The sequence below is a fragment of the Salvelinus alpinus genome, chromosome 4, assembly GCF_045679555.1.
Source record: "Salvelinus alpinus chromosome 4, SLU_Salpinus.1, whole genome shotgun sequence".
NCBI lineage: Eukaryota > Metazoa > Chordata > Actinopteri > Salmoniformes > Salmonidae > Salvelinus > Salvelinus alpinus.
In genome coordinates this window covers 77592057-77618240 of record NC_092089.1, presented here as the reverse complement: position 1 = coordinate 77618240, position 26184 = coordinate 77592057, and the positions used below count along the sequence as shown (strand labels likewise).

The 26184-nt window shown below is 40.9% G+C and overlaps 3 protein-coding genes across 7 annotated transcripts; all 3 read left to right on the top strand.

Annotated features, from left to right (window-relative positions):
• Positions 1–1532: 1532 nt before the first annotated feature.
• Positions 1533–9528, top strand: tmem33 (transmembrane protein 33). Its single transcript, XM_071399101.1, has 8 exons — positions 1533–1685; positions 2492–2566; positions 3339–3433; positions 4888–5075; positions 5383–5450; positions 7719–7852; positions 8038–8121; positions 8287–9528. Exons 2-8 carry the CDS (start codon positions 2513–2515, stop codon positions 8414–8416), a joined length of 753 nt encoding a protein of 250 aa, XP_071255202.1. The 5' UTR covers positions 1533–1685; positions 2492–2512; the 3' UTR covers positions 8417–9528.
• A 181-nt stretch (positions 9529–9709) lies between these two features.
• On the top strand, positions 9710–17559 carry bbs7 (Bardet-Biedl syndrome 7). 2 transcript variants are annotated; one of them, XM_071399096.1, is made up of 19 exons: positions 9710–10233; positions 10466–10531; positions 10658–10720; positions 11074–11249; positions 11502–11688; positions 11780–11852; positions 11950–12066; positions 12296–12426; positions 12648–12732; positions 12903–13005; positions 13240–13432; positions 13597–13671; positions 13762–13827; positions 14055–14194; positions 14298–14462; positions 14688–14797; positions 14943–15046; positions 15135–15258; positions 15450–17559. In XM_071399096.1, exons 1-19 carry the CDS (start codon positions 10198–10200, stop codon positions 15581–15583), a joined length of 2148 nt encoding a protein of 715 aa, XP_071255197.1. In that variant the 5' UTR covers positions 9710–10197; the 3' UTR covers positions 15584–17559. The 2 variants fall into 2 exon arrangements, with proteins under 2 accessions (XP_071255197.1, XP_071255196.1); XM_071399095.1 differs by having other exon boundaries at positions 13759–13827.
• A 1991-nt stretch (positions 17560–19550) lies between these two features.
• LOC139574476 (cyclin-A2-like) lies at positions 19551–24216 on the top strand. 4 transcript variants are annotated; one of them, XM_071399098.1, is made up of 9 exons: positions 19551–19644; positions 19932–20189; positions 20572–20827; positions 20955–21061; positions 21144–21367; positions 21657–21861; positions 22275–22388; positions 23274–23407; positions 23641–24216. In XM_071399098.1, the coding sequence occupies exons 2-9, from the start codon at positions 19983–19985 to the stop codon at positions 23690–23692; spliced, it is 1299 nt and encodes a 432-aa protein (XP_071255199.1). In that variant the 5' UTR covers positions 19551–19644; positions 19932–19982; the 3' UTR covers positions 23693–24216. The 4 variants fall into 4 exon arrangements, with proteins under 4 accessions (XP_071255199.1, XP_071255201.1, XP_071255200.1 ...); XM_071399100.1 differs by having other exon boundaries at positions 19618–19661; XM_071399099.1 differs by having other exon boundaries at positions 19643–19750.
• The last annotated feature ends 1968 nt before the right edge of the window (positions 24217–26184 follow it).

The following is a 26184-nucleotide window of genomic DNA, read 5'->3' as shown; positions in this document are numbered from 1 at the left end:
AAGATTTGCAGACTTGCGTTTACATGTTGACTGCATGAACTTTACAAAAATCATGTGATCAAAGGTCATGAAGTTGACTGCAGTCGAGTACAAGTTTCGGCATTTGCTCTTCACCAACTTCATTGTGTGAGGCTCTATTTTTATTTGGGTGTTTTTGTTTGACCAAGGTGAATGTGACTGAAGACATAAAAGGGGAACCAATTTCAAATCAAATCGGTCACATACTCTTGTTTAGCTGATGTTATTGCGGGTGTAGTGAAATGCTTGTGTTTCTAGCTCCCAACAATTTGCCAGAATTCATGTGTACAGTAAATATTTTAAAAATGTATGTGATGTTTGAGGCTCTCTCTCTCACTAATTGATTGTATAATGTGCACACATATGATTTCAGTTTGTGAGTGTGTGATATGGGTGTTGGAGACATGTTTATTTTAACATTATAAATGAAACATTTTATAAACAATGGCAACACTGCCATGTTGATCTGAGCCTTGCTGTTGGAAACCCACATTAGTGTCAGACATTCAGCTGTCAGTGACACACTTTCACTGACTTTCGTCTACAGTCAGTTGCTTTACACAGAACCAAAACCGGCTGTGCGCATGCTCCATCGTGCATAAATTAATTTTGTCCCCCCACACCAAACGCGATCATGACACGCAGGTTAAAATATCTAAACAAACTCTAAACCACTTACATCAATTTGGGGACAGGTCGAAAAGCATTAAACATTTATGGCAATTTAACTAGCTAGCTTGCATTTGTTAGCTAATTTGTCCTATTTAGCTAGCTTGCTGTTGCTAGCTAATTTGTCCTGGGATATAAACATTGAGTTGTTATTTTACCTGAAATGCACAAGGTCCTCTACTCCGACAATTAATAAACACATAAACCAGTAAACCAAATCGTTTCTAGTTATCTCTTCTCCTTCTAGGCTTTTTCTTCTCTTGACTTTATATTGTGATTGGGAACTTTCATAAATTAGGTGCATTACCGCCACTGACCTTGTTCGTCTTTCAGTCACCCATGTGGGTATAACCAATGAGGACATGGGTACCTGCTTCTATAAACCAATGAGGAGATGTGAGAGGCAGGACTTGCACTGCGATCTGCGTCACAAATAGAACTGACTTCTATTTTAGCCCTTGGCAATGAAGACGCTCACGAGCAGTGTGGGTGCAATAATTGAATAATATAGATTTCTAAATTTATTTTGCAACGCTCGCGGCGGTGTAGTCAGCCTGTTAGCCTTACAACTTAAACACACCCAATGAGAGAATTGAAACAAATTTCTCGAAATCTGAAGGCACTACCTAGATTCGAGCCAATGTCTTAAGTAGCGGAATATGTTATTACTCGAGCCTCGTGAAAGTCACACGTTTTCATTTTCGTCAAAAACAACTTTATATCGATGAGTGTCTTTTTGATGGCATGCACAAGCACATTTCGGCGAGACGACCTTTAGACCCGGTGAACGTGATTCTGCGCATGCGCCTAGCTAACCAACGTCGCAATGACATCGCCTACAACTTGATCCGGGAGAAGCAGTTACTGCATATCTTCATACTGTCTTTGGTAGGAAGGACGCAGATGGCTGAGTAGCTAGCTACTGTAGCAAAATTAGCCAACAAAATAACACAATCACTCGTACAAGTGACACCTAACGTTGATTTCGACAGTTTCAGGTAATTTTCGGAAAATAGTCTAAATCTTATTCGTATTACATTGCAGACAGTCTCTTAACGTTAGCTACACATAATGCTTTTTGAGCTAGCTATCTAGACAAATACTGAGCTACCGTTACTAGCTAGCTTGCTAACAAGCAACATTCTAGTGGATGCAGTCCTAGCTAGCTAATAGCTAGCGTACATTAGGCTAGCTCGTTTATTAACTGACATTAGCCAGCTTGCTAACGTTTTCTCAATTAATTAAATAAAGCCAACACATTTGTTTGCTATTTATCATTTCCTGGATCTGTCTCACTTCTGGCTAATAATTGTTAACTTCAGCTCAGCTAGCTGGATAGCGTCTGTGTTCCGTCAATGCTAATTTAACACTGAACAAATGATAGATGAATTGTCATCTAACTAACCTAGTTAACGTTAACTAGCTAACGTTAAGTCTGATAACTAACATTTGCTTGATTCAGTTTAAACGTTTTAGCTTGCTAACTAGTTTTGATGTTAATGTCTTTACTGCACATATCAAAAACAGCTCACGAACATGTCATGCTTTGCTTGCAAGCCAAGTGACTGTCTTCTGCCTGTTAATCTGTGAACATATTCTCAGATCACTAGCCTTAGCATCCAAGGTTTCACTAAATCTATCATTATGAAACCATTTTTCAAGAGGCACAGAGATCAAGTTGGCCTAAACCTGAAAGAGCGAGAACTAAGCAGCATTGTATCATTCTTGCCATTTCAAGTGAGCTTGCAATGTCAGGGTGCCAGAAGATATTCATTAAACGGTGTCTTTGTGTTTTTCTTTTCAGGGATAAACCAGAGTCAAGAAGATGGCTGACACAGAGCAAACAAGTGCCCCTCCTCCCCCTCAATTAGGGACAGTGGTGAGTAATCATGCACTTCTACTTCATCAGATCATAGATTGTATTTGATAGGCTGGATTTATACTCCACTAGACATACTCTATAATGTAGAACCTCCACTCCACACACATTTTGCTGCATGTCATAGGTTGTAACTTTACGCACGCTCTAGTGACATTTTGTTACCGGGAATGTTTGGTGGAGGATAAATCCAGCCTGAAGCCTAATTTAGTTGAATTGCAAAAACATGCAAATGTGTGCAGCCCCAAATTTGTAGTGCAACGCAAGGGAAACATTTTTACGTATTCAATTCCATCCCTACATTGCAGTAAGGTATACATTCATTTTTTTGGCTCTCACATTTTGGCCTATTTTGAAATACAGACGGGTGCGTGCTACGCCACTACTCATTACTATAAGTTAAGCATAACTATAAGAAATCTAAGATATGTCAAATAAATGATATCCAGCTCAGGGCTCCAGCAATGCATTTGGTTTAATAACTTGCTAGCAAAGTGGCTAGATGTCAAGCTTCTTGGTTACAGCAGAGACGATCAAGATCCCTGTTGCCTAAATAGTTTTTGAGCCCCTTGTGTGCACATCGGTAATGGCGTATACCCCGGTATGGTACAAAAACTGTATGAAAATCTGGATTACCGCAACCCTAGTTCTCATACTGATACTATATAGGCCTATGGTTGTGATTCTACAGTGGATGGTGATTTTACAGTGGATGGTTTAGTCTAGTTTTTAAAAAATCTTATGAACTTGAATGTACTTTTTTCCCCCACAGCAATTCATGTTGGCTAACAAACTAGAGACGGCAATGTGGCTCTCGCGGCTCTTCACCGTCTATTGCTCAGTAATGTTCATTCTACCTCTCTTAGGGTAAGGCTCAATGCTCCAATTGTTTACTTTGTCTATATGTCTATTTAGAAAGTAATACTGTATGATAGGGACTGGTCATTGGGTTTGGTTTTCTACTGCAGTTTGGGTTTTGCATTATTGTTAATGTTTACTCAGTTCCAGGGATAATATTTTTCTTCATGTGCACATAGCAATATAGCAACAATACCTGACAGAGACAACCAATGCATAACTGCTAAATTAACAGATGTTTTACAAATGATCACCTGATCCCACCACATATTCACTTTAGTAGCATTTTGTGGTCAAAACTGTTCCACCATTTTAATATACTCCCAAATGTATACTGAACAAAAATATGAACCCAACATGTAAAGTGTTGGTCCTGGGTTTCATGAGCTGAAATAAAAGATCCCAGAAATGTTCCATATGCACAAAAAGCTTATTTCTCTCAATTTCTCCCCACATTTGTTTACATCACTGTTAGTGAGCATTTCTCCTTTGCCAAGATAATCCATACACCTGACAGGTGTGGCTCATGAGCATTACCTCACCTCATGAGCATTACACAGGTGCACCTTGTTCTGGGGGACAATAAGAGGTCACTGTAAAATGTGCTGTTTTGTCACAACACAATGCCACAGATGTCAAGTTTTGAGGAAGCGTGTAATTGGCATGCTGACTTCAGGAATGTCCACCAGGGCTGTTGCCAGAGAATTGATGTTAAATCCATACCATAAGCCGCCTCCAACGTAGTTTTAGAGAATTTGGCAGTACGTCCAACTGGCCTGACAACCGCAGACCACGTGTAACCACGCCAGCACATGACCTCCACATCTATTATCTAGACCTCCACATCTATTCTTCACTTGTGGGATCATCTCAGACCAGCCACATGGACAGCTGATGAAACTGAGGAGTATTTCTGTCTGTAATAAAGCCCTTTTGTGGGGGGAAAACTAATTCTGATTGGCTGGGCCTGGCTCCCCAGTGGGTGGGCCTATGCCTACCCAGTCATGTGAAATCCATAGATTACGACCTAATATATTTATTTAAATTGACTGATATCCTTGTGAACTCTAACTCAGTGAAATTGTTGAATTTAAAAAATATATTTTTGTTCAGTATAGTTTTTAAATTTGATTTATTTCATGTTTATTTAACCAGGTAGGCTAGTTGAGAACAAGTTCTCATTTACAACTGCGACCTGGCCAAGAATAAAGCAAAGCAGTTCGACACATACAACAACACAGTTACACATGGAATAAACAAACATACAGTCAATAATACAGTAGAAAAATAAGTCAGTGTGTGCAAATGAGGTAAGGCAATAAATAGGCCATGGTGGCGAAGTAATTACAATATACTAATTAAACACTGGAGTGATTGATGTGCAGAAGATGAATGTGCAAGTAGAGATAGTTAACCAGTCTGAGTTCCCTCAGAGTAATTCATTTCTCTTTGACATTTTCCAGACCCCAGGCGGCTGCCAATTTCTATCAGCGTGCGCTGCTGGCCAACGCACTCACCAGTGCTCTGCGGCTACACCAGCGGCTTCCTCACTTCCAGCTCAGCAGAGCCTTCCTAGCCCAGGCACTCCAAGAGGACAGCTGTCACTATCTGCTGTACTCCCTCATCCTGGTCAACTCTTACCCCATTACAAGTATCCTCTCAACCATACATAAAGGCCTTATCACCATAGTATCACCATGCCTTGGTTGTTGTCATAATGGTCTCTTATAAAGCTAGAGTTTGGTATATCACCAACAAACTGGTTTGGGGAGAAGGCTAATTGTGTTGCAGGAAGGTTTTGTAATGCTTGGGGGTCATGGTTTCAGTTATGCAGACCTACTAAACCTATTAACAAGAAGGCATTGCTTGACGGCACTATTTGATGCTGACCTTAAATGTGTTTATTTTGCATTGTTGTACATTTTTAATGCTGATTGCCACTTAACCGCAGTCTACAGTGAGCATATTCCCAGTCTTCCTCTTCTCGTTGCTTCATGCAACCACCTACACAAAGAAGGTTCTTGACGTAAGTATCCTCTCTTGATTCCAAAACATTTCAATGTTCGTGAAGCCATTAAAAAGCCAGTTGGGTAAAGCATAACCAACACTCGAAAAAGGGTATTTTATAAAATACCCTTTTACCCGTTTTGGCTAGGTAAAATAGTAATTTTGCACATTTCTCATTAGACATTTCTGATTTTAGGGCATTAAAATCAAATCCAAATCAAATTTTATTTGTCACATACACATGGTTAGCAGATGTTAATGCGAGTGTAGCGAAATGCTTGTGCTTCTAGTTCCGACAATGCAGTAATAACCAACGAGTAATCTAACATAACAATTCCACAACTACTACCTTATACACACAAGTGTAAAGGGATAAAGAATATGTACATAAAGATATATGAATGAGTGATGGTACAGAACGGCATAGGCAAGATGCAGTAGATGGTATAGAGTACAGTATATACAGTGGGGAGAACAAGTATTTGATACACTGCCGATTTTGCAGGTTTTCCTACTTACAAAGCATGTAAAGGTCTGTAATTTTTATCATAGGTACACTTCAACTGTGAGAGACGGAATCTAAAACAAAAATCCTGAAAATCACATTGTATGATTTTTAACTAATTAATTTGCAATTTATTGCATGACATAAGTATTTGATCACCTACCAACCAGTAAGAATTCCGTCTCTCACAGACCTGTTAGTTTTTCTTTAAGAAGCCCTCCTGTTCTCCACTCATTACCTGTATTAACTGCACCTGTTTGAACTCGTTACCTGTATAAAAGACACCTGTCCACACACTCAATCAAACAGACTCCAACCTCTCCACAATGGCCAAGACCAGAGAGCTGTGTAAGGACATCAGGGATAAAATTGTAGACCTGCACAAGGCTGGGATGGGCTACAGGACAATAGGCAAGCAGCTTGGGGAGAAGGCAACAACTGTTGGCGCAATTATTAGAAAATGGAAGAAGTTGAAGATGACGGTCAATCACCCTTGGTCTGGGGCTCCATGCAAGATCTCACCTCGTGGGGCATCAATGATCATGAGGAAGGTGAGGGATCAGCCCAGAACTACCCGGCAGGACCTGGTCAATGACCTGAAGAGAGCTGGGACCACAGTCTCAAAGAAAACCATTAGTAACACACTACGCCGTCATGGATTAAAATCCTGCAGTGTACACAAGGTCCCCCTGCTCAAGCCAGCGCATGTCCAGGCCCGCCTGAAGTTTGCCAATGACCATCTGGATGATCCAGAGGAGGAATGGGAGAAGGTCATGTGGTCTGATGAGACAAAAATAGAGCTTTTTGGTCTAAACTCCACTCGCCGTGTTTGGAAGAAGAAGAAGGATGAGTACAACCCCAAGAACACCATCCCAACCGTGAAGCATGGAGGTGGAAACATCATTCTTTGGGGATGCTTTTCTGCAAAGGGGACAGGACGACTGCACCGTATTGAGGGGAGGATGGATGGGGCCATGTATCGCGAGATCTTGGCCAACAACCTCCTTCCCTCAGTAAGAGCATTGAAGATGGGTCGTAGCTGGGTCTTCCAGCATGACAACGACCCGAAACACACAGCCAGGGCAACTAAGGAGTGGCTCCGTAAGAAGCATCTCAAGGTCCTGGAGTGGCCTAGCCAGTCTCCAGACCTGAACCCAATAGAAAATCTTTGGAGGGAGCCGAAAGTCCGTATTGCCCAGCGACAGCCCCGTAAACCTGAAGGATCTGGAGAAGGTCTGTATGGAGGAGTGGGCCAAAATCCCTGCTGCAGTGTGTGCAAACCTGGTCAAGAACTACAGGAAACGTATGATCTCTGTAATTGCAAACAAAGGTTTCTGTACCAAATATTCAGTTCTGCTTTTCTGATGTATCAAATACTTATGTCATGCAATAAAATGCAAATTAATTACTTAAAAATCATACAATGTGATTTTCTGGATTTTTGTTTTAGATTCCTTCTCTCACAGTTGAAGTGTACCTATGATAAAAATTACAGACCTCTACATGCTTTGTAAGTAGGAAAACCTGCAAAATTGTCAGTGTATCAAATACTTGTTCTCCCCACTGTACATATGAGATGAGTAATGTAGGGTATGTAAACATAAAGTGGCATAGTTTAAAGTGGCTAGTGATACATGTATTACATAAAGATGGCAAGATGCAGTAGATGATATAGAGTACAGTATATACATATACAATAATGGAAAATGTACAGTGTGTAAGGTGCTGTATAACTGTGCTAGTTTAGTCATGTGATCATGATGTGTATAATTCCCCTTTTAGGCAATGGGCCCCAATAGCCTTCTCTTCATGAGGAACTTCCTCAACAAGCTCTCGGCCAACCAGCAGAACATCCTGAAGTTCATCGCCTGCAATGAGATCTTCCTCATGCCAGCCACCATATTCATGCTCTTCAGGTATGTTTCTATTTCTTGGTAAATTTCTCAGCACATTTGAATGGTACCTTAGACTGAAGTCAGATTAGGGTTTTTCCTTCTTAGTTGATGTCTTACAATACCACTATGAACTGAGATGATTAATCACTTGATTAACTCTTGGTTACTCCAGTCACTTGATTAACTCTTGGTCTTTGTGTTTACAGTGGCCAGGGAAGCTTGCTGCAGCCTTTCATTTACTACAGGTTTCTAACTCTCCGCTATACATCAAGGAGAAACCCATATTGCCGGTAAGTAGCCTCATTTGAATTTTGTGCAATAATTTTAATATGTAGGATAATTGTACAGTATCAAATATGCCAAATTGTGTGTTTCTAGGTATATGATGTTGATTAAATCATTTCTCAAACCATCATTTCCCCCTATCCCCTAATCTCCCTGTCCACCTCTCCCAGCACCCTGTTCTCAGAGCTGCGGATTCTGCTGGAACATTTCGTCATGAAGCCCGCCTGCCCCGCCTTCTTCAGAAAGATGTGCCTCAACAGTATCTCCTTTATGAGCCGCCTGGCCCCCACCGCAGTGTGACCTTACTTCCTGTTCCCACACAACCATAGTTTGTACTGTAAGGGGCGTGGCAGCATTTCAACTCAAGAGGGACGGACGAACAACAACTTTGAGAGCAAGGAGAAAAAACCTTTTGAATGTTAGTCTGGTCTGTCTTCCTGCTGCTCTGTTCATATGCTACAGCGGAGGCTGAGGCTCGGACTGCGACGCACTGAAAACTGATTGTTTTCAATATGGCTTTATGGAACAGCCGAACACTCACTCCACTCCCCCCCCCTCCACCCCCCTTTTTTCTCTCGCTCTCTTTGGGAATAAACACCAGCTGACTATTTGATGTGTTCTACTTCTAAGGATTGACCTTGTGATGGTTAAATGTCTTTGTCATGGAAAATACTTGTTCTTATCTTTAAAAAAAAAATACTAACTTCTGAGATTAGATAATTAAATTGTACTATACATAGTTGCAGTCTCTTTTTTTAATAGCCAAATATTGTGCTTTTCAAAGGCGATGTCAGTTGCTCTGTATTTTATTTTTTACATCCACTAATTCCATTTTATATGTTTGTTTTCTTACACGGAAAGCATTGGTTATGATTGTGTCTTAACACATTTCTACTCTTTGAATTTGAAATGTGATCAATGCCATGTAACTCACTATTTAAAAAATGTGTTGGCAGTTGAGGCAGTGTCAAAGGGCCCTGAAATTAGAAGGCAACATATCTGCTCTATTTTGAAGACTTAAATGGTACAAGGACATGTAGTTGTAGGATTTATGGCTGAAATGAATCAGTTTCACTATACCAGCATTTCCTCAGTCTGCACAAAGCACATGTTATGCAGTAAATGGGAAGGACTAGGCTGGTTTCAAATACAAGTTTATATTTGCATTTTTAATAGGTTTTCTAATTGAAAATCTATTTAAATTCAGGTTCAATTTAACTGATTTGTGGCTAATATCCCTATAGTTTTCCGATTCAGTGCACGCCCATGTTAAATGTCTTTATTTACTTGTAAAGAAACCATGTTTGTATAGCTCTGGAATAAATTTCTCCATTCTCTTAAATCGAAAAATGACCTTGTTGAATGAGATTTATAACCTCCATATTCACTAATATAAACATGATTCGTATCAATTAGTATTCTTTGACTCATTTTTGGAGCATTGGTGATTTTATTGGTTTGGTTCTTAGAGGATGGCCACTTTCTACTAACCAGGAAGACAAAAATACTGGAACTGCTAAACCATTCAGAGTTTATGTTGAATCACACCACAGTCACCATCACCCAATGATATTGAAGCTTCTTCAAACGAACAACGTTGTCCATGGTAACGGGTCCAGGGTGCGCGCAGAAGAATCAGATGCTAGTTATTTCGACAACCATTTTCTAACTACTATAACGTCGATAAATTAGCTAACGTTATGGTTGAACTAAATCAAACGATGTGGCGGCTATATAGAATATACTAATACGTCAGGGAGTATGCAACGTGCATTCTGACTACAGTTTTAACGATCCAGCTAAATTAGCCAACGAGGCTAATCCCTATTACAGAATAATCCCAATCTGACAAAATGCTCTTTGTTCGCCTCGCATGTTAGCCAGCTATCTTTATTAGATAGCTAACGTTGATTTAGATACCTGTAACGCCGGTCTGAATTTTTGTTGTTGATTGTAAACGGATAACGTTACTGGACAGAAACCTTTTGAATAATTAAGCGAACGTTATTAGATAGCGAGCTAATCAATTGAATTGCTTACTAGTTTTGCCGACCAAACACTCACATCAAGACAAGAACATCATGGAGATAAACCTCAACCGAATTGATTATCTACAGGTAACTGGATTGCATGTTTGCTAGTATAACTAGCTAGATAATTCAACTGGGTAGATTTTTCCTATATTTTGACCCCTGATCATGTCACCAATGTTATGGCTAAATAGTAGCCTGAATGGAAAAAGAGTTGAACAGCTTGATTTTTTTGTTGTTGTACTCTGCCAATTTTACCTTAAGTAACTAGATGACTCGTGATACTGTCTGACTCTGGCTGTCACATTCATCGACACAGGTTGGTGTGATATCTCAGAAAACCATGAGGCTCCTCCCTGCCTTGGGACGCAAAGCAACCCAAAAGGTACTGTAATGTGAATGTGCATTATTAGAGGTGACCCATAAATAGACCTTGTGGTGTGTTGGAATATGATTTTTGAACAATGTCCCAAGTACTCTTGAGTTAGAAATGTCGTTTTGTGTGTCTCAGGTTGCTGTTGCTGATCATGATGGTGTGATAACTTGTTTTGGGATGAAAAAAGGAGAAGCTGTGGTAGGTATTGAGTCTTACATATTTAACAACATTGAAATACTCACCTGGGTGCCAGTCTTTTTTTGGAGCCTACTCATTCATCACTGTTGGCTAAATCAGAGCCAGACTGGCACCAAGGCTAGCAGAATACAGCCACTTTCATGGACTTCATATGAATACCTACTGCCGTTGTGCCCAGGAACAAGGCACTTAGCTTAATCCCTATCTGCACCAGGAAAGCTTCTCTGCAGCTGACCCTGTGCTGTTCGGTGGCATGGGTACAGTGCCCTCTAAAAGACAAGTTTCCCTTGTCATTGTGTAATGAATAAATAAAGTTTCATTCCATGAACGTTGATTGTACCTATCTTTTCCAGCCTGTGTTCAAGACTTTGCCAGGGCAGAAGATAACAAGGCTGGACCTTGGTGGGGCTCTTGGAACCCCACAGGAGAAGATCTTTGTGTGTGCTGGCTCGGAAGTGAAGGGATACACCAAGAAAGGCAAACAGTTCCTGTCCTTTGAGGCCAACCTTACAGAAAGCATCAATGCCATGTGAGTTTTAACTTTTTGATGTGAATTATAGGTTATCTGGCCTTGGTTCCAAGCCTTCTACACATGTTTGTCAACAGTGACGAACGAGACTTGAGAGTATGGATTTGAGAGAGTATAGTCTAGCTTTTATTTTTAAAGAGACTTGGAGCATTCTTTAATTGGTTTATAAATAAGGGGAATTGTGGGTGTGTTTTTGTGCTGCTTTATATTACAATGTGTTTTTTTTTTTCATGCCTACAATGTGTTTTTCAGGCACGTTTCAGGAGCAGACCTTTTTGTGTGTGCGAGTTACATCTACAACCACTACTGTGACTGCAAGGATCAAGACTACTACCTGTCTGGAGACAAAATTAATGACATTGTGTGCTTGCCTGCTGAGAACTTGGGCCGCATTGTCCCTGTGTTGGCATGTCAAGACCGAGTTCTCAGAGTGTTGCAGGTGAATGGAAATTGTTTGTGAGTACTGCAGTATGAATATATATACGTACTTCAATGAGTACTTCAGTGAGTTTGTGTTTTCTTGCCCATAGGGATCTGAGCTTGTGTATGATATTGACGTCCCTGGTCCTCCCTCAGTTTTGGAGCTGTACAATCGAGATGGAGGCGAGTATAAAATCCTTATACTGAACTCAAATGTAAATTTCACACATCCCTGTACTTACAGCAAACTGGTCTACTTCTACCCCACCGTCTGCTTTAGGGACTAATGGCGAAGACATTCTCTATGGAACTGTGGATGGCAAACTGGGACTGATTAGGATAACTGATTCCTCTTCCTCTTCTAAATGGGAGATTGATAATGAGAAAAAGAAAGGAGGTACAGTACTGTTAATGAAGATGAAAACTAGTATATGTTTCATCTGTCAGAGACTCAGAGTACCTATGTACCTATGCACTGAAACACAATTAGCACATGTATTATCATTGTATATTGTAAGAATGTTATTAACATTGATTTACCATGTTAGACATCATTCAATCATATAGCATCATTCCATTCATTGAGCTTATTCGACATTTTCTTCTTCTATGGCTGTTTCTACTAGGTGTTTTGTGCATCGACACGTATGATATTCTGGGTGACGGGGTGAAAGACATCCTTGTTGGCAGGGACGATGGGACAGTGGAGGTCTATGGGTTTGACAGCTCCAACGAGCCCACATTGCGCTTTGAGCATGTAAATCCACAAATAATATTTTTCATTATTTTATGCTACATTCTACTGGCGTTGTACATATCATCTGAAATTCAGGGGGGAAAAATACCTACCGGTATTTATTTTAATTCAAGGGTGATAGAAATGTATTTTTGTTGTAAAATAAATAACAAACTTTCTGTCCTAATGTTGAGAGAATATTGTAGAAATCCATGTCTTTGGGATACTAACTTGTCCACCAGGTGTTATTGGAGAGCGTCACCTCTATCCAGGGTGGCTGTGTTGGGAAGGAGTCTTATGACGAGGTTCTAACAGCCACGTACACAGGTGAGCTATCAACAAAAGGAGAGGGTTTTATGCACAAGAGCTATACTAAAAAAAAAAACACTAGAGAGAAAAATGAATGTCTGCTGACTGTTTGCTGCTCCCAATAAGTGCTCTATAGGAGATACAGATACAAAGTTGTGAGCGGCTTGAAATAATATGTGTGTGTCCAGGATGGGTGACAGGGCTGACCACAGAGCCCCAGCAGGCAGAGGCAGGCCCTGGAGAGGAAGTCAAGATGAGTCAGGAGACCCAGAGCAAAGTGGCAGCTCTCAGGTATACTTGTGGACAGTTGTTGTTGTCACCTGCGTTTGCAATATATATCTGCGTTTGCAATATATATCAATGGAACTTTGTAAGCAAAACTCAGTGTTGGCAAGGTTAATTCAACAGCCAAAGTAAAGTCCTGTGTTTAGCAAAAATTTAAGTTAGCTAACTTAAATATGAGGACAGATGCTGTCTGTTGTTATAATTTTCCCAGTATGAACCCAGAACGCTTGTCCCCCTCAGGGCAGAGCTAGACCAACTGCAGATGAAGGTCGTTCAGGGCCGTGAGAAGTACCAGCAAACCGCGCAGTCTAGTACGGCGGTCTCTGCCATGCCTGTGTTCAGCGTCAACGACAAGTTCACCCTGTGTCAGGATGACGCCAGCTACAGCCTGACCCTGGAAGTGCAGACGGCCATCGACAATCTGCTGCTGCAGGTGAAATAAATTGACTCGACTCTGTATTTATGTTCTGTATTGAACCCGGAAGAGAAATTTGTATGTTTTTTTTGCATGAGAGAGATCTGCTAATTATACAAATATGCAATGACTTGTGGATATTTCTGTCATGGATTGTAACGTTAATATTGTTTTCTTTACAGAGTGATGTACCAATTGATCTGCTGGATGTCGACAAGAACTCTGCTGTTGTGAGTTTCAGCGAATGTGATTCAGAGGTGAGATGTCCTCGTACAGAGAGCATACAAATAATACAAGTGAATGCTTTAGATTCCTCAAGGCACTAATTATGCCTTCTGTTCCAGCAGCCAAAAGGCAATTTTCTCCTCGTTACGTACAGATGCCAAGCAAATACTACACGGCTTGAGCTGAAGGTGAGGGATTTTTTAAAGAGTATGTTTTAGTCAGTTCTTACTGATTTTAGCCCAATAACAATTTATTTAGAATTGTACTCATGGCAATTCATAATAAATTGTCAATTGCAACCAATAGAAGTACCACTCTCAAGTTCCCACCCAGTCTCACCTGCCTCTGCAATGCTAAGGGAAACACTGCTGTGTGTTCTCATGACTTGTGTCACAGCATCTTCTCCCTTCTCCAGGTGAGGTCCATCGAGGGCCAATATGGCACCCTACAGGCCTACATCACCCCACGCCTGCAGCCCAAGACCTGTCAGGTACGCCAGTACCTCATCAAACCTCTGTCCCTTCACCAGAGAACTCACACCATTGAACAGGACAGGTAAGGATAAGGATACTGAAAGAAAGACAGTGTTTTACTCAATTTCCCTCTTTTTCTGTCTTCTTTCATTCGCTCCCTTTTTCTCTCCATCCCCCCCAAACAGACCCATGAACACTTTGAGTCTAGTTGGCCAATTCAGCTTTGCAGAGATCCACTCCTGGGTCCTCTTCTGCTTGCCAGAGGTCCCAGAGAAGACTCCAGCAGGGGAGAATATCACCTTCTACTTCCAGAACACTTTCCTTGGAACGCAGCTGGAAGCCACGTACTGGTTAGGAATTAAATTCAATACAACTTAATTTATCCCCTTTGGGATATGCATCAGAGTTCTTGGTTTAGTTTTCCAAGTAAATGTAACCAATGGAATAATCCCAAAAGTGCAAACTAAAGCTGAAATCAAGCTCACTTCACAAACCTTTTGCCATTGTACTATAGGGAGATTGAATTAAGACTGTACATTCAATATGGGTTTTCTTCTCCCACTTTGTCATTTTAGTAAAGGGGAAGGCCACTTCAAGTCTGACAATATTTCCACCATCTCCATACTGAAGGATGTCCTCTCCAAAGAAGCCACCAAAAGAAAAAACAATCTTGATATTTCTTATGGTAGGTCTTTAGCTAGTTACATTTATTATCTGTTTTTAGGCTACTAGTTAGAGTTATCGGCGATGGAGTGAAACAGTTATGTCTGTTCATGAAATAAAACATATATTATCTTATCTCACAATTTATTTGTGGCTCTAATTTCCAGATATCAATGACGATTCAGTGGGCCACACACTCAAGATGATTCATCCGAAGCTTGAGTATCAGCTGCTATTGGCCAAAAAGGTTCAGCTGATTGACGCATTAAAAGTAAGTGCTAGTGTTGCAAATAAATAAATAAATGAAACTACTTAAATATTGCAACTCTTGCTCAAATTTTGCTGTGTGTGTTTTGTAGGAGCTTCAGGTTCACGAGGGGAATGCGGACTTCCTCATTCCTGAATATCGTAACATTCTAGACGAGTCTGCCTATCTGCTAGAGGAATACAAGAAACAACCAGCTCACCTGGAAAGACTTTATGGTATATCAATGTACAGTTATTGCTCTAGAATTCTTGTTTCAGTAGAATTAAAAACAAATGACACTTTCAGCTATCACAGTTGCCTAGCTTGCCAATGATCCTTATATCCTGGGTGCAAAACGAATTTGACAGTATGGTTATGCAAAACTACCATGACAGTAACCTGTGTGTGTGTTTTTCCGTTTCCCCAGGTATGATAACGGACCTCTTCATCGACAAATTCAAATTCAAAGGACAGAATGTGAAGACAAAGGTGTCATTGCTGCTGGAAGTTTTGGATAACTACGATTTGGATTCTTTGATGAATTTCTTCAATGAGGCATAATATCAAACTTGAGCAAAGAGGATGCAAACTTTTACACTCCATTTGTAATAGCTTTTGTTTTGTTTAGAGTATAGAGTTTACTTTCCAGCTTTTTTTGTGTGTAAGATACTAGAATTATGTTACATAATCTGAATTTTTTATGTCAATTGTCAACAACATCTGGATGTCTAAAGCCATATTCTGTTGGCCTAGCTACAGTGAGGGGGAAAAAGTATTTGATCCCCTGCTGATTTTGTACGTTTGCCCACTGACAAAGAAATGATCAGTCTATAATTTTAATGGTAGGTTTATTTGAACAGTGAGAGACAGAATATCAACAAAAAAATCCAGAAAAACGCATGTCAAAAATGTTATGAATTGATTTGCATTTTAATGAGGGAAATAAATATTTGACCCCTCTGCAAAACATGACTTAGTACTTGGTGGAAAAACCCTTGTTGGCAATCACAGAGGTCAGACGTTTCTTGTAGTTGGCCACCAGGTTTGCACACATCTCAGGAGGGATTTTGTCCCACTCCTCTTTGCAGATCTTCTTCAAGTCATTAAGGTTTCGAGGTTGACGTTTGGCAACTCGAACCTTCAGCTCCCTCCACAGATTTTCTATGGGATTAAGGTCTGGAGACTGGCTAGGCCACTCCAGGACCTTAATGTGCTTCTTCTTGAGCCACTCCTTTGTTGCCTTGGCCGTGTGTTTTGGGTCATTGTCATGCTGGAATAACCATCCACGACCCATTTTCAATACCCTGGCTGAGGGAAGGAGGTTTTCACCCAAGATTTGACGGTACATGGCCCCGTCCATCGTCCCTTTGATGCGGTGAAGTTGTCCTGTCCCCTTAGCAGAAAAACACCCCCAAAGCATAATGTTTCCACCTCCATGTTTGACGGTGGGGATGGTGTTCTTGGGGTCATAGGCAGCATTCCTCCTCCAAACACGGCAAGTTGAGTTGATGCCAAAGAACTCCATTTTGGTCTCATCTGACCACAACACGTTCACCCAGTTGTCCTCTGAATCATTCAGATGTTCATTGGCAAACTTCAGACGGGCATGTATATGTGCTTTCTTGAGCAGGGGGACCTTGCGGGCGCTGCAGGATTTCAGGCCTTCACGGCGTAGTGTGTTACCAATTGTTTTCTTGATGACTATGGTCCCAGCTGCCTTGAGATCATTGACAAGATCCTCCTGTGTAGTTCTGGGCTGATTCCTCACCGTTCTCATGATCATTGCAACTCCACGAGGTGAGATCTTGCATGGAGCCCCAGGCTGAGGGAGATTGACAGTTCTTTTGTGTTTCTTCCATTTGCGAATAATCGCAGAAACTGTTGTCACCTTCTCACCAAGCTGCTTGGCGATGGTCTTGTAGCCCATTCCAGCCTTGTGTAGGTCTACAATCTTGTCCCTGACATCCTTGGAGAGCTCTTTGGTCTTGGCCATGGTGGAGAGTTTGGAATCTGATTGATTGATTGCTTCTGTAGACAGGTATCTTTTATACAGGTAAGAAACTGACTCCCTTTAAGAGTGTGCTCCTAATCTCAGCTCGTTACCTGTATGAAAGACACCTGGGAGCCAAAAATCTTTCTGATTGAGAGGGGGTCAAATACTTATTTCCCTCATTAAAATGCAAATCAATTTATAACATTTTTGACATGCGTTTTTCTGGATATTTTTGTTGTTATTCTGTCTCTCACTGTTCAAATAAACCTACCATTAAAATTATAGACCGATCATTTCTTTGTCAGTGGGCAAACGTACAAAATCAGCAGGGGATCAAATACTTTTTTCCCTCACTGTATATACAGTGCATTGGAAACTATTCAGACCCCTTTTTCCATATTTTGTTATGTTATAGCCTTATTCTAAAATGGATTAAAATATTTATTTTCCCTCATCAATCTACACACTACCCCATAATGACAAAGTGAAAACAGGTTTTTAGAAATGTTTGCAAATGTATGAAAATAAATAAATACCTTAATTATGTAAGTATTCAGACCCTTTGCTATGATACTCAAATTTGAGCTCAGGTGCATCCTGTTTCCATTGATCATCCTTGAGATGTTTCTACAACTTGATTGGAGTCCACCTGTCGTAAATTCAATTGATTGGACATGACTTGGAAAGGCACACACCTGTCTATATAAGATCCCACAGTTGACAGAGTACGTCAGAGCAAAAACCAAGCTATGAGGTCAAAGGAATTGTCCATAAAGCTCCCAGACAGGATTGTGTTGAGGCAGAGATCTGGGGAAGTGTACCAAAAAATGTCTGGAACATTGACGGTCCCCAAGAACACAGTGGCCTCCATCATTCTTAAATGGAAGAAGTTTGGAACCACTAAGACTCTTCCTAGAGCTGGCCGCCCGGCCAAAGTGAGCAATCGGGAGAGAAGGGTCTTAGTCAGGGAGGTGACCAAGAACTCGATGGTAACTCTGACAGAGCTCCAGAGTTCCTCTGTGGAGATGGGAGAACCTTCCAGAAGGACAACCATCTTTGCAGCACTCCACCAATCAGGTTTTTATGGTAGAGTGGCCAGATGGAAGCCACTCCTCAGTAAAAGGCACATGACAGGCCACTTGGAGTTTGCCAAAAGGCACCTTAAGACTCAGAGAGGCACCTTAAGACCCATGAGAAACAAGATTCACTGATCAGATGAAACCAAGATTGAACTATTTGGCCTGAATGCCAAGCGTCACGTCAGGAGGAAACCTGGCACCATCCCTACAGTGAAGCATGGTGGTGGCAGCATCATGCTGTGGGGATGTTCTTTAGCGGCAGGGAGATCGAGGGAAAGATGAACAGAGCAAAGTACAGAGAGATCCTTGATGAAAAGCTGCTCCAGAGCTCTCAGGACCTCAGACTGGGGTGAAGGTTCACCTTCTAACAGGACAATGACCCTAAGCACACAGACAAGGCAGGAGTGGCTTCGGGACAAGTCTTTGAATGTCCTTGAGAGACCAGAGACTTGTCCCTTGAACCCAATCAAATATTTCTGGGGAGACCTGAAGATAGCTGTGCAGTGACACTCCCGATCCAACCTGGCCTGAGCTTGAGAGGATCTGCAGAGAAGAATGGGAGAAAATCCCTAAATACGGGTGTGCCAAGCTTGTAGTGTCATACTCAAGGCTGTAATTGCTGCCAAAGGTGCTTTAAATTTTTTATTTTTTATTTAACTAGGCAAGTAAGTTAAGAACAAATTCTTATTTTCAATGACGACCTAGGAATAGTGGGTTAACTGCCTTGTTCAGGGGCAGAAGGACAGATTTTTACCTTGTCAGCTCGGGGATTCAATCTTGCAACCTTTCGGTTAGAAGTCCAACGCTCTAACCACTAGGCTAGGCTACCAGCTAACCACTAGGCTACCTGCCGCCCCAGGTATCCTAACCCCCTGTGCTTCAACAGAGTACTGAGTAAAGAGTCTGAATACTTATGTAAATGTGATATTTCATTTGAAAAAAGTCCCAAAAATATGTTTTGCTTTGTCATTATGGGATATTGTGTGTAGATTGATGAGGGGGAAAAACAAACATTTTCATCCATTTTAGAATAGAATGTGTAAGAGTCAAAGGGTCTGAATACTTTCTGAATGCACTGTATATTCAGTTATATGTTTTGTTTTATAGGTTGGCACTTGAACATACCATCCTTGATGTTTGGCAGTTATATTTCTATTGAAGTATTTAGACTAACTAGAGTATTTAAATCATGTGTGGTTTAAATCATGTGTGGTTTATTTGTCATGGGGTGAGGTTCTCTGTGTATAGCATAAATGAGTGTAACAAGACTTTGCGATGCTCTCAGAGAGATCATAATTGTTTGTACGATATTATATTAATTCAAATTATGAAAAATGTACATTTTGACTCTTTCATTATCTATACGCCGAAATCGCAACGGCCTGCGTATTCTCGGACACATGAAATCTGAGTTGTATCAGCCGCCGTAGATTCGTGACGTAATTTTCGCCTTCGGTTGTGATTGGCCGTTTCAATAGTCGCGGGCTACTTGAACTGAGAACAAGCAACATTTCTGCATTTATAAATATTTTCAGAGGACAAGGGACTAGGTAAAGGTTGCGCGGTGGTTAGCTACATTTATTGGATTTAGTCAAACAGCATGGCGCGCTAATGTCGGTTTTCATGCAGAAGATGGTTTTGTTGTCTCAACGTTAAGTAGGGTTTTAAATTTGCAGCTCAGAATTACGTTGTTGCCATCTCAACACCCCAGACTTGTCTGTGCGATACCTTATGCTACTGTAGCTAGTTTGCCTGTTTGTGCTATCTTATACAATTTGTAAGTTCGTTTTTATATTCATTACAATATTTATTTACCAGGTTTTTATTTTCTTTGTAGCAAAGTGGACGTTTCTGCAGTGACTTGTTTGAGCCAGAAACTGAGGATAACATGTCAGGATCAAACCAAGGACAAGGAAGCGCGGTTGATGTTCCGCTGCCGGAATACCAAAACCAAGAAAATATGCTGTCCAGACTGAGGGGTCCAATCAAAAACTGGGCAGACAACCAGGAGAACATTGTCCCCAAAGCACCACAGAGAACAGTTCTGGGAGGTTTGCAAAACAACCAATGCAGCATTCCTCAAAACACAACACAGGTTAATAATTTCTAGCAATTTTCTAATTGGCATGTAGATTGGGCTAGGTTGTTTACTACCAAAAATTATCACCTTAGGACAAAACTGTCATAATTTTAGGTCATATTTTCACTGCCAAGAGTAGTGTTTAATTTACATCTGAATAATAACTTCATTCACCTTACTGTATTCAAAGTTTGTATTGTTAATGTCCGCTAGGTACCCTCCCAAGTAGTCCGCCATTTTATGCGATCAACGTCTTGTTAACAATGGGATGGCCAACTTGCTTTCTCATGCCTTTCTTCCCATATCATCATTTTTAATTAATTAGCATGACATGGTTAGGTGGAACTGACTCATTGTTGAAACCATGGGCACTGAAATATTTAACCTTTCATTTCAGTTGCTGTCCTGCAAAAATGAAAGTGAAGTACCTAAAAGTTATGCAGAGAAGCTGGGCACCAAGCCGCCAGCTTTTCAGATTCACCTGGATGAGCCAGATTCTGCTTTCTCCAGGAAAAGGGTGTCCCTCAAAGCCAAGCCTTCCATAGAGATGTACCCCCTGAAACTGAACCCCACAGTTACCTGTCTCAGGCAGCCTCTGGCCCCTCTTGACATACCTGCCACATGTGTGTCTAACATGGATCTTAGTTTTGGTGGTGAGTATTTCAGTAATACGCCTGGTGAAATTATCAAAAATTTCCCTTTACCCTTTTATAACATTGAGGTGATCATGTTATTGTCTATCGATTAGAAAGTCACAACATTTTCCAATTCTCTATATAGATTGTCCCATGGATATGTCAGTTACTGAAGGTGAAGAGAAGCCAGTGGACATGAATGTGGCAACAGAGTATGCTTCAGAAATACATGAGCATCTCAGGGAAATGGAGGTGAGCAAACTATTCATTGTTCAGTTGTCACACAAATCACTGAACCATGACTACAGTTGTCTTTTTGTGCTCTTGTCCCTAGGTTAAGTTCAGACCAAAAGTAGGCTACATGAAAAAGCAGCCAGACATAACCTACAGCATGCGGGCTACCCTTGTTGACTGGCTGGTGGAGGTTGGTGAGGAGTACAAGCTCCAGAACGAGACTCTATACCTTGCTGTGAACTACATTGACCGTTTCCTGTCTTCCATGTCAGTCCTGCGGGGGAAGCTGCAGTTGGTCGGAACCGCCGCCATGCTGTTGGCCTCGTAAGTGTTAACCCCACAACATCCTTAAAGGGATAGTTCACCTTTTTGTGTGCCATAAAGGTGTGCAGCGTAAACCAAGTTTGTTCTATATGTTGTGTAGAACCCACTGTATTAGGCCTCTGTCCCAAATTATTAGACAAGATAGGCACCAACATCTGACTAATTTACATTTGAGGGAACTGTCCCTTCAAATGAAATTCAACTCAAGAGATGAAGTACTCCTTTAATTGATTGTGTCAAGCTAAGCAATGTGTGCTTTGATCACTCACTGGTTTTCATTCAAATGCAGGAAGTTTGAAGAGATCTACCCCCCGGAGGTGGCAGAGTTCGTTTACATCACGGATGACACCTACACAAAAAAGCAAGTGTTGCGGATGGAGCATCTGTTGCTTAAAGTGCTCTCCTTTGATCTGGCCTCTCCCACCATCAACCAGTTTCTCACCCAGTACTATCTCACCCAGCCTGTCAGCAACAAGGTGGAGAGCTTGTCAAGGGTGAGTAGACTGCACATTGTAGTGGTGTTCACATCTTGTAATTCAAACTCCTACTCCAGTCAGTTTCACTTCATTTAATACCTGATTTACTTAACAAAAGGCACCACTCAATAGGTGGACCAGGTATCATGACATGGCACAAGTGGGAGGGTGGGCCTTCACTCTTTTGTTCTGTTTCTCAAGCAAGGGGGAGGCTGATCACATCAGTCCTTATCAGACCAACTCCTTGAGTGCCCTACTCAATGTTTGCAGTTGTCTAAACACTATTTTGCCTAAAATTATTTTACCTTTTAGTGTGTACTTCAATTTATTCTTGGGATATCACTTCAACAGTGAACAACAAAATCCATAGAGGTTGAAATTGTTTTATAGATATTGGATTTTTGTCTTAAATGTTGTCTTTGTTTCCTTAGTTCCTAGGGGAGCTAAGTCTAGTAGACTCCGACCCATTCCTGAAGTACCTCCCCTCTCAGACTGCTGCTGCCGCCTTTGTTTTGGCAAACCACACTATAACAGGAAGCTCATGGGTGAGTTTGCAATGCTGCGCTAAGTGTTCTAGGAGGGGAGGAGTTTCATTGCCCTCTGGTTCGGCCGTGATGACCCACTCAAAATAAAACAACAATGTAACATCTTAAACAGGTCTTTGCCTCAGGGCAGTAGGCCAGGATTTGGTAGCTGGAGCTAACAGGAATTCTCTCCCTGCAAGTATATATGCCACTGGCTCACACTCCATCTCCCTGAGTAGTCCAACAATCAACTTTTTGGGATCTCATGAACCTTTCTCATGTAAATATGGAAGGCTTCAGTAATAGAGGCTTCCTTTTTAATCTCACTTGCTGCCTAAACTTTCATATTGATGGTCCATAACATGGTAACTCACCTTATCGCAACTGACTGAACTTTGTATAACCAAGATTTTCAACTGCTAATGTCCTTGGTGCAACAACCAATTAGTAGTCACTGACGGTCAAGTGGCCGTGTAACATTTAATTCTGCACCTAAACTTGGCACAAACTATTATTTACACCTTGAATTCAGTGCGGTATTAAGTATGCTTTTGTAAGATTTACATTTGAAAAGTAGTCTATTCCCCTGTTGGAAGGTTTAACTGACCATATGGGAATACAGTGACTCGTCAGTCTCTTGATTGCGTTTGATCTTCAGGGTAGAACCATGCAGTGTTTTATTTTCCACACTAAAGTTTAAGCTTAACATTTTCCTTAAACAACCGTAGCATGAGATTGTCATACCCTGAAAAGATGGGTTGGCTGCCTGTGTTCAGTTGCAGTATTTCATTTATCCACAATTTTCCTAAATTCAGATCTTTTGTCAACTGAAATCTTAGCCCTAAATTAGAATGAATTGGTGTGCAGTGACTTTTGTGCATTTTCTGACTGTTTGTTTTATTTCAGTCCAAGTCTCTGGCAGAGGTGACTGGCAACTCTTTAGAAGACCTGATGCCATGCATAGAGGATCTGCACCAAATGTACCTCAACGCTGCTACGCACGCACAGCAGTCAGTGAGGGAGAAGTACAAAGTTGCCGAGTAAGTACACCGTATAGATGGATTTCTTTTCATGTTGGCATATTTCGCTAATGTAAACCATTGCACGCCATCCATTTGTGACTAATCTAAAATAGCCAGTAAGCTTACGCATTGCTATTTTGTTTTTCCTACTAGGGATACTACTTGTTCAAATGGCAATTTTCTAGATTTCTATTAGCTTGAACAATAATGGTGGGTCTGAATGATTTCTACCATAGTGTTTCTCTCTCTAGGTACCAAGAGGTCTCTCTCATCGAGCCCCCAATGAAACTGTCTTTGAACTGATTTTTTGGTGCATATTTATTTTTTACTATGCATGTCATATTGCCAGAATTTCAATAACTGAACTCATGGCCGTGGTCTTGAGGATGTGGACAACGTTTTAGATTTTTTAAATGTGCATTTATATGTACAATCCTGTAGGATAAGGGTTATTTTATGCTTGATGTAGCCCTGGGCTTTAATGTCGTTAATCAGGCAATGTCATGTTTCTTTTCTTACTAGACAAATGTTTGCAGTGGTTTTTAATTGCTTAAAAGCTGTAAAGATTAGTCTCACTTTCTGCATCTTTGTAATTAAACTGCAGCTTATTTTCCTTTCTGCCACTAATAGACACTTGTGAATATTTCCTGACAAATCTGACTAACCATGGTTTGGTATTCTATGACAACTTTATACTGTGAAAGTCTGTCTTTTTCTTAAATCACTTGTCTCATGTAAATGTATGTGTCTTGGCATTCATTGGTTATCAATTAAGGATTCATCTGCTCTGTATAATGTCTCTTGTAAATAAATTCCATTCCCACAGACCCTTGGTTATTAATCCTTTTTAAAATGTATTGTTCTTCATACTATTCTGGAAGTAGTTCAGGGTAGTAGCACCATGTAAGATGGCTTTCTAGTTTGAAGTGAAAGTTTAAAATCACAATTTGTGGGTTGCAGCAGTATTGCATGTCTTGTTGTGGCCTCTTGGGGGCAGCAGAACACTACTGCTCCCTTGCCTTAGTGCAGCATTTCCCAAACGCAGTCCTTCAACCCCAAGGCACTACACAGCTGATTCAAATAATCAAAGCTTGAGTTCATTAATATGAATTAGCTATGTAGTGTTAGAGCAAAAACCAGGACTGAGTTGGGAAATGCTGCCTTAGTGAATACATTTTCACCAATGTTTTTCTCAAGTCCTTGCAGGGAAATTTGAGTAACCCTGTGGTTTTGTTCTAGCACAAATATATTCTGGTTAAAGTAACATGGTGTTTCCAACTAGTCGTTTTGTCCATTTTAAAGTTACATTTTCAAAATGTCTTTCCATCTATAGATGTAATTTCTGTATGACTAGGTTGGTGTTGTGTGATTAGTTTGTCTGCCGTGTACCCATTGGTTTGCCACATTGATTCCCTCAACTTGGAGAGGAATGCTTTTAGTTACATGTCATGGTGATAGAATGGAAGTAAAATAGCATATTTAGACGGGTTCAAACTTACTCTTGGGCCTGATTCTGTTGCATAATGATTCTTAAACGGAACTGGGAGGGACTTACCTGAATCTTTCCAATAAACACTGGGATTATTGATTACACCACTGGTTTCAATGGTAATCACACTTCTGCCTCGCCACTATGCCATTTCAGAGTTATTTTACTTAAGTTACAAATGATGCTGTAGCATGTCATCTTCTGCTAGGAGACCACAAAATAATCAACTCAAATGTTGAAATTTAACTGAAAGTCCTCAGCCACCAAGCTCTGGTTAAATCATGACTTAGTAGTCATTAAAGCCATGAGACACAGATGAATGCACTTTAAACAAAGACAGGCAGATTGTGGATGCCATTTTTAAATTGAATGGGTGTTTCTTGGGGGGGTTGTTTCAATGATCCATGCATCATGCAAGATAAGGTGTATATGAATATGCTTGAATTCTATTCCTGTCCCGGTGTTTGAGAAACCGATCTAGAAATCTGTGCCATAAATGTAATGAATTATGGTTGGCATCTGGCTATTTTAAAGCCACCATTCAAAGCTGGGGATCCCATTTAAATTGAAGAAAGCTGCTTAACAGATACATTTAAGGGAGATATGATTGATGCTTCAGAAAATGCTATTTGAAGATTCACAAAAGATATAGCCATCAGAACTCCTAGTCCTAAAGAAAGGAATGGCAGTTCTTCACAAAGGCAACATTGTTTCCATTCTGAAGCTGTGACATAAAACGAGCAGACTGATCATGTCAAATGTCTTATGACAATTTAGTTACACAATGTTTTAATCGAACTGCCACTTCAATGACATGACGATTAAACATGTTTTCTGTTCCAAGCTGCCCTGTGATTTGATTCTTTGCCTGCAAGTGAACAGGTAGCCAATGGCAGTGAGGGGGGCTTCTTGCTCTGTGTGTGTGTATGCACCGGTGATACATTGTTCTGGCTCTGTACGTCGAGCGCTGAGTACAGAGCCCAGCAACAGAATGCTTACCACCCATTTACCCAGTCTATCTTTACGGGTGCACACGTCTACACTATGGACCAATTCTCCTCTAGATAACGATACGAGACAACAAGAATATATAAGGAAAAATAAAACCATGGAGGGAAAGAAAATTCCCAAAGCAACCAGCCGCAATGATCTAACATTCTAAAATGACAACCATGACCACACCTCGGCACCACTCCAAACGCTAAAGGATCCTGATCGTGTGCAGGGGGGACTCCAGAGCTGACCCATGCCCTCACCGAGGAGGTTCTTGGTGGCATCCACCTCGCTGCCCGTAGCCCTGGGCTGG

Bases quoted from the DNA above. Each gene is read 5' to 3' on its own strand.
- LOC139574476 (XM_071399098.1), top strand. From the start codon at position 19,983: ATGTCAGGATCAAACCAAGGACAAGGAAGCGCGGTTGATGTTCCGCTG. The intron at 21,062-21,143 runs GTGAGCAAACTA...TCTTGTCCCTAG, and splicing joins AGCATCTCAGGGAAATGGAG to GTTAAGTTCAGACCAAAAGT. The intron at 21,862-22,274 runs GTGAGTAGACTG...TTGTTTCCTTAG, and splicing joins AGGTGGAGAGCTTGTCAAGG to TTCCTAGGGGAGCTAAGTCT.
- tmem33 (XM_071399101.1), top strand. From the start codon at position 2,513: ATGGCTGACACAGAGCAAACAAGTGCCCCTCCTCCCCCTCAATTAGGG. The intron at 5,451-7,718 runs GTAAGTATCCTC...TTCCCCTTTTAG, and splicing joins ACACAAAGAAGGTTCTTGAC to GCAATGGGCCCCAATAGCCT. The intron at 7,853-8,037 runs GTATGTTTCTAT...TTGTGTTTACAG, and splicing joins ACCATATTCATGCTCTTCAG to TGGCCAGGGAAGCTTGCTGC.
- bbs7 (XM_071399095.1), top strand. From the start codon at position 10,198: ATGGAGATAAACCTCAACCGAATTGATTATCTACAG. The intron at 12,733-12,902 runs GTGAGCTATCAA...GTGTGTGTCCAG, and splicing joins TCTAACAGCCACGTACACAG to GATGGGTGACAGGGCTGACC. The intron at 14,195-14,297 runs GTAAGGATAAGG...CCCCCCAAACAG, and splicing joins CACACCATTGAACAGGACAG to ACCCATGAACACTTTGAGTC.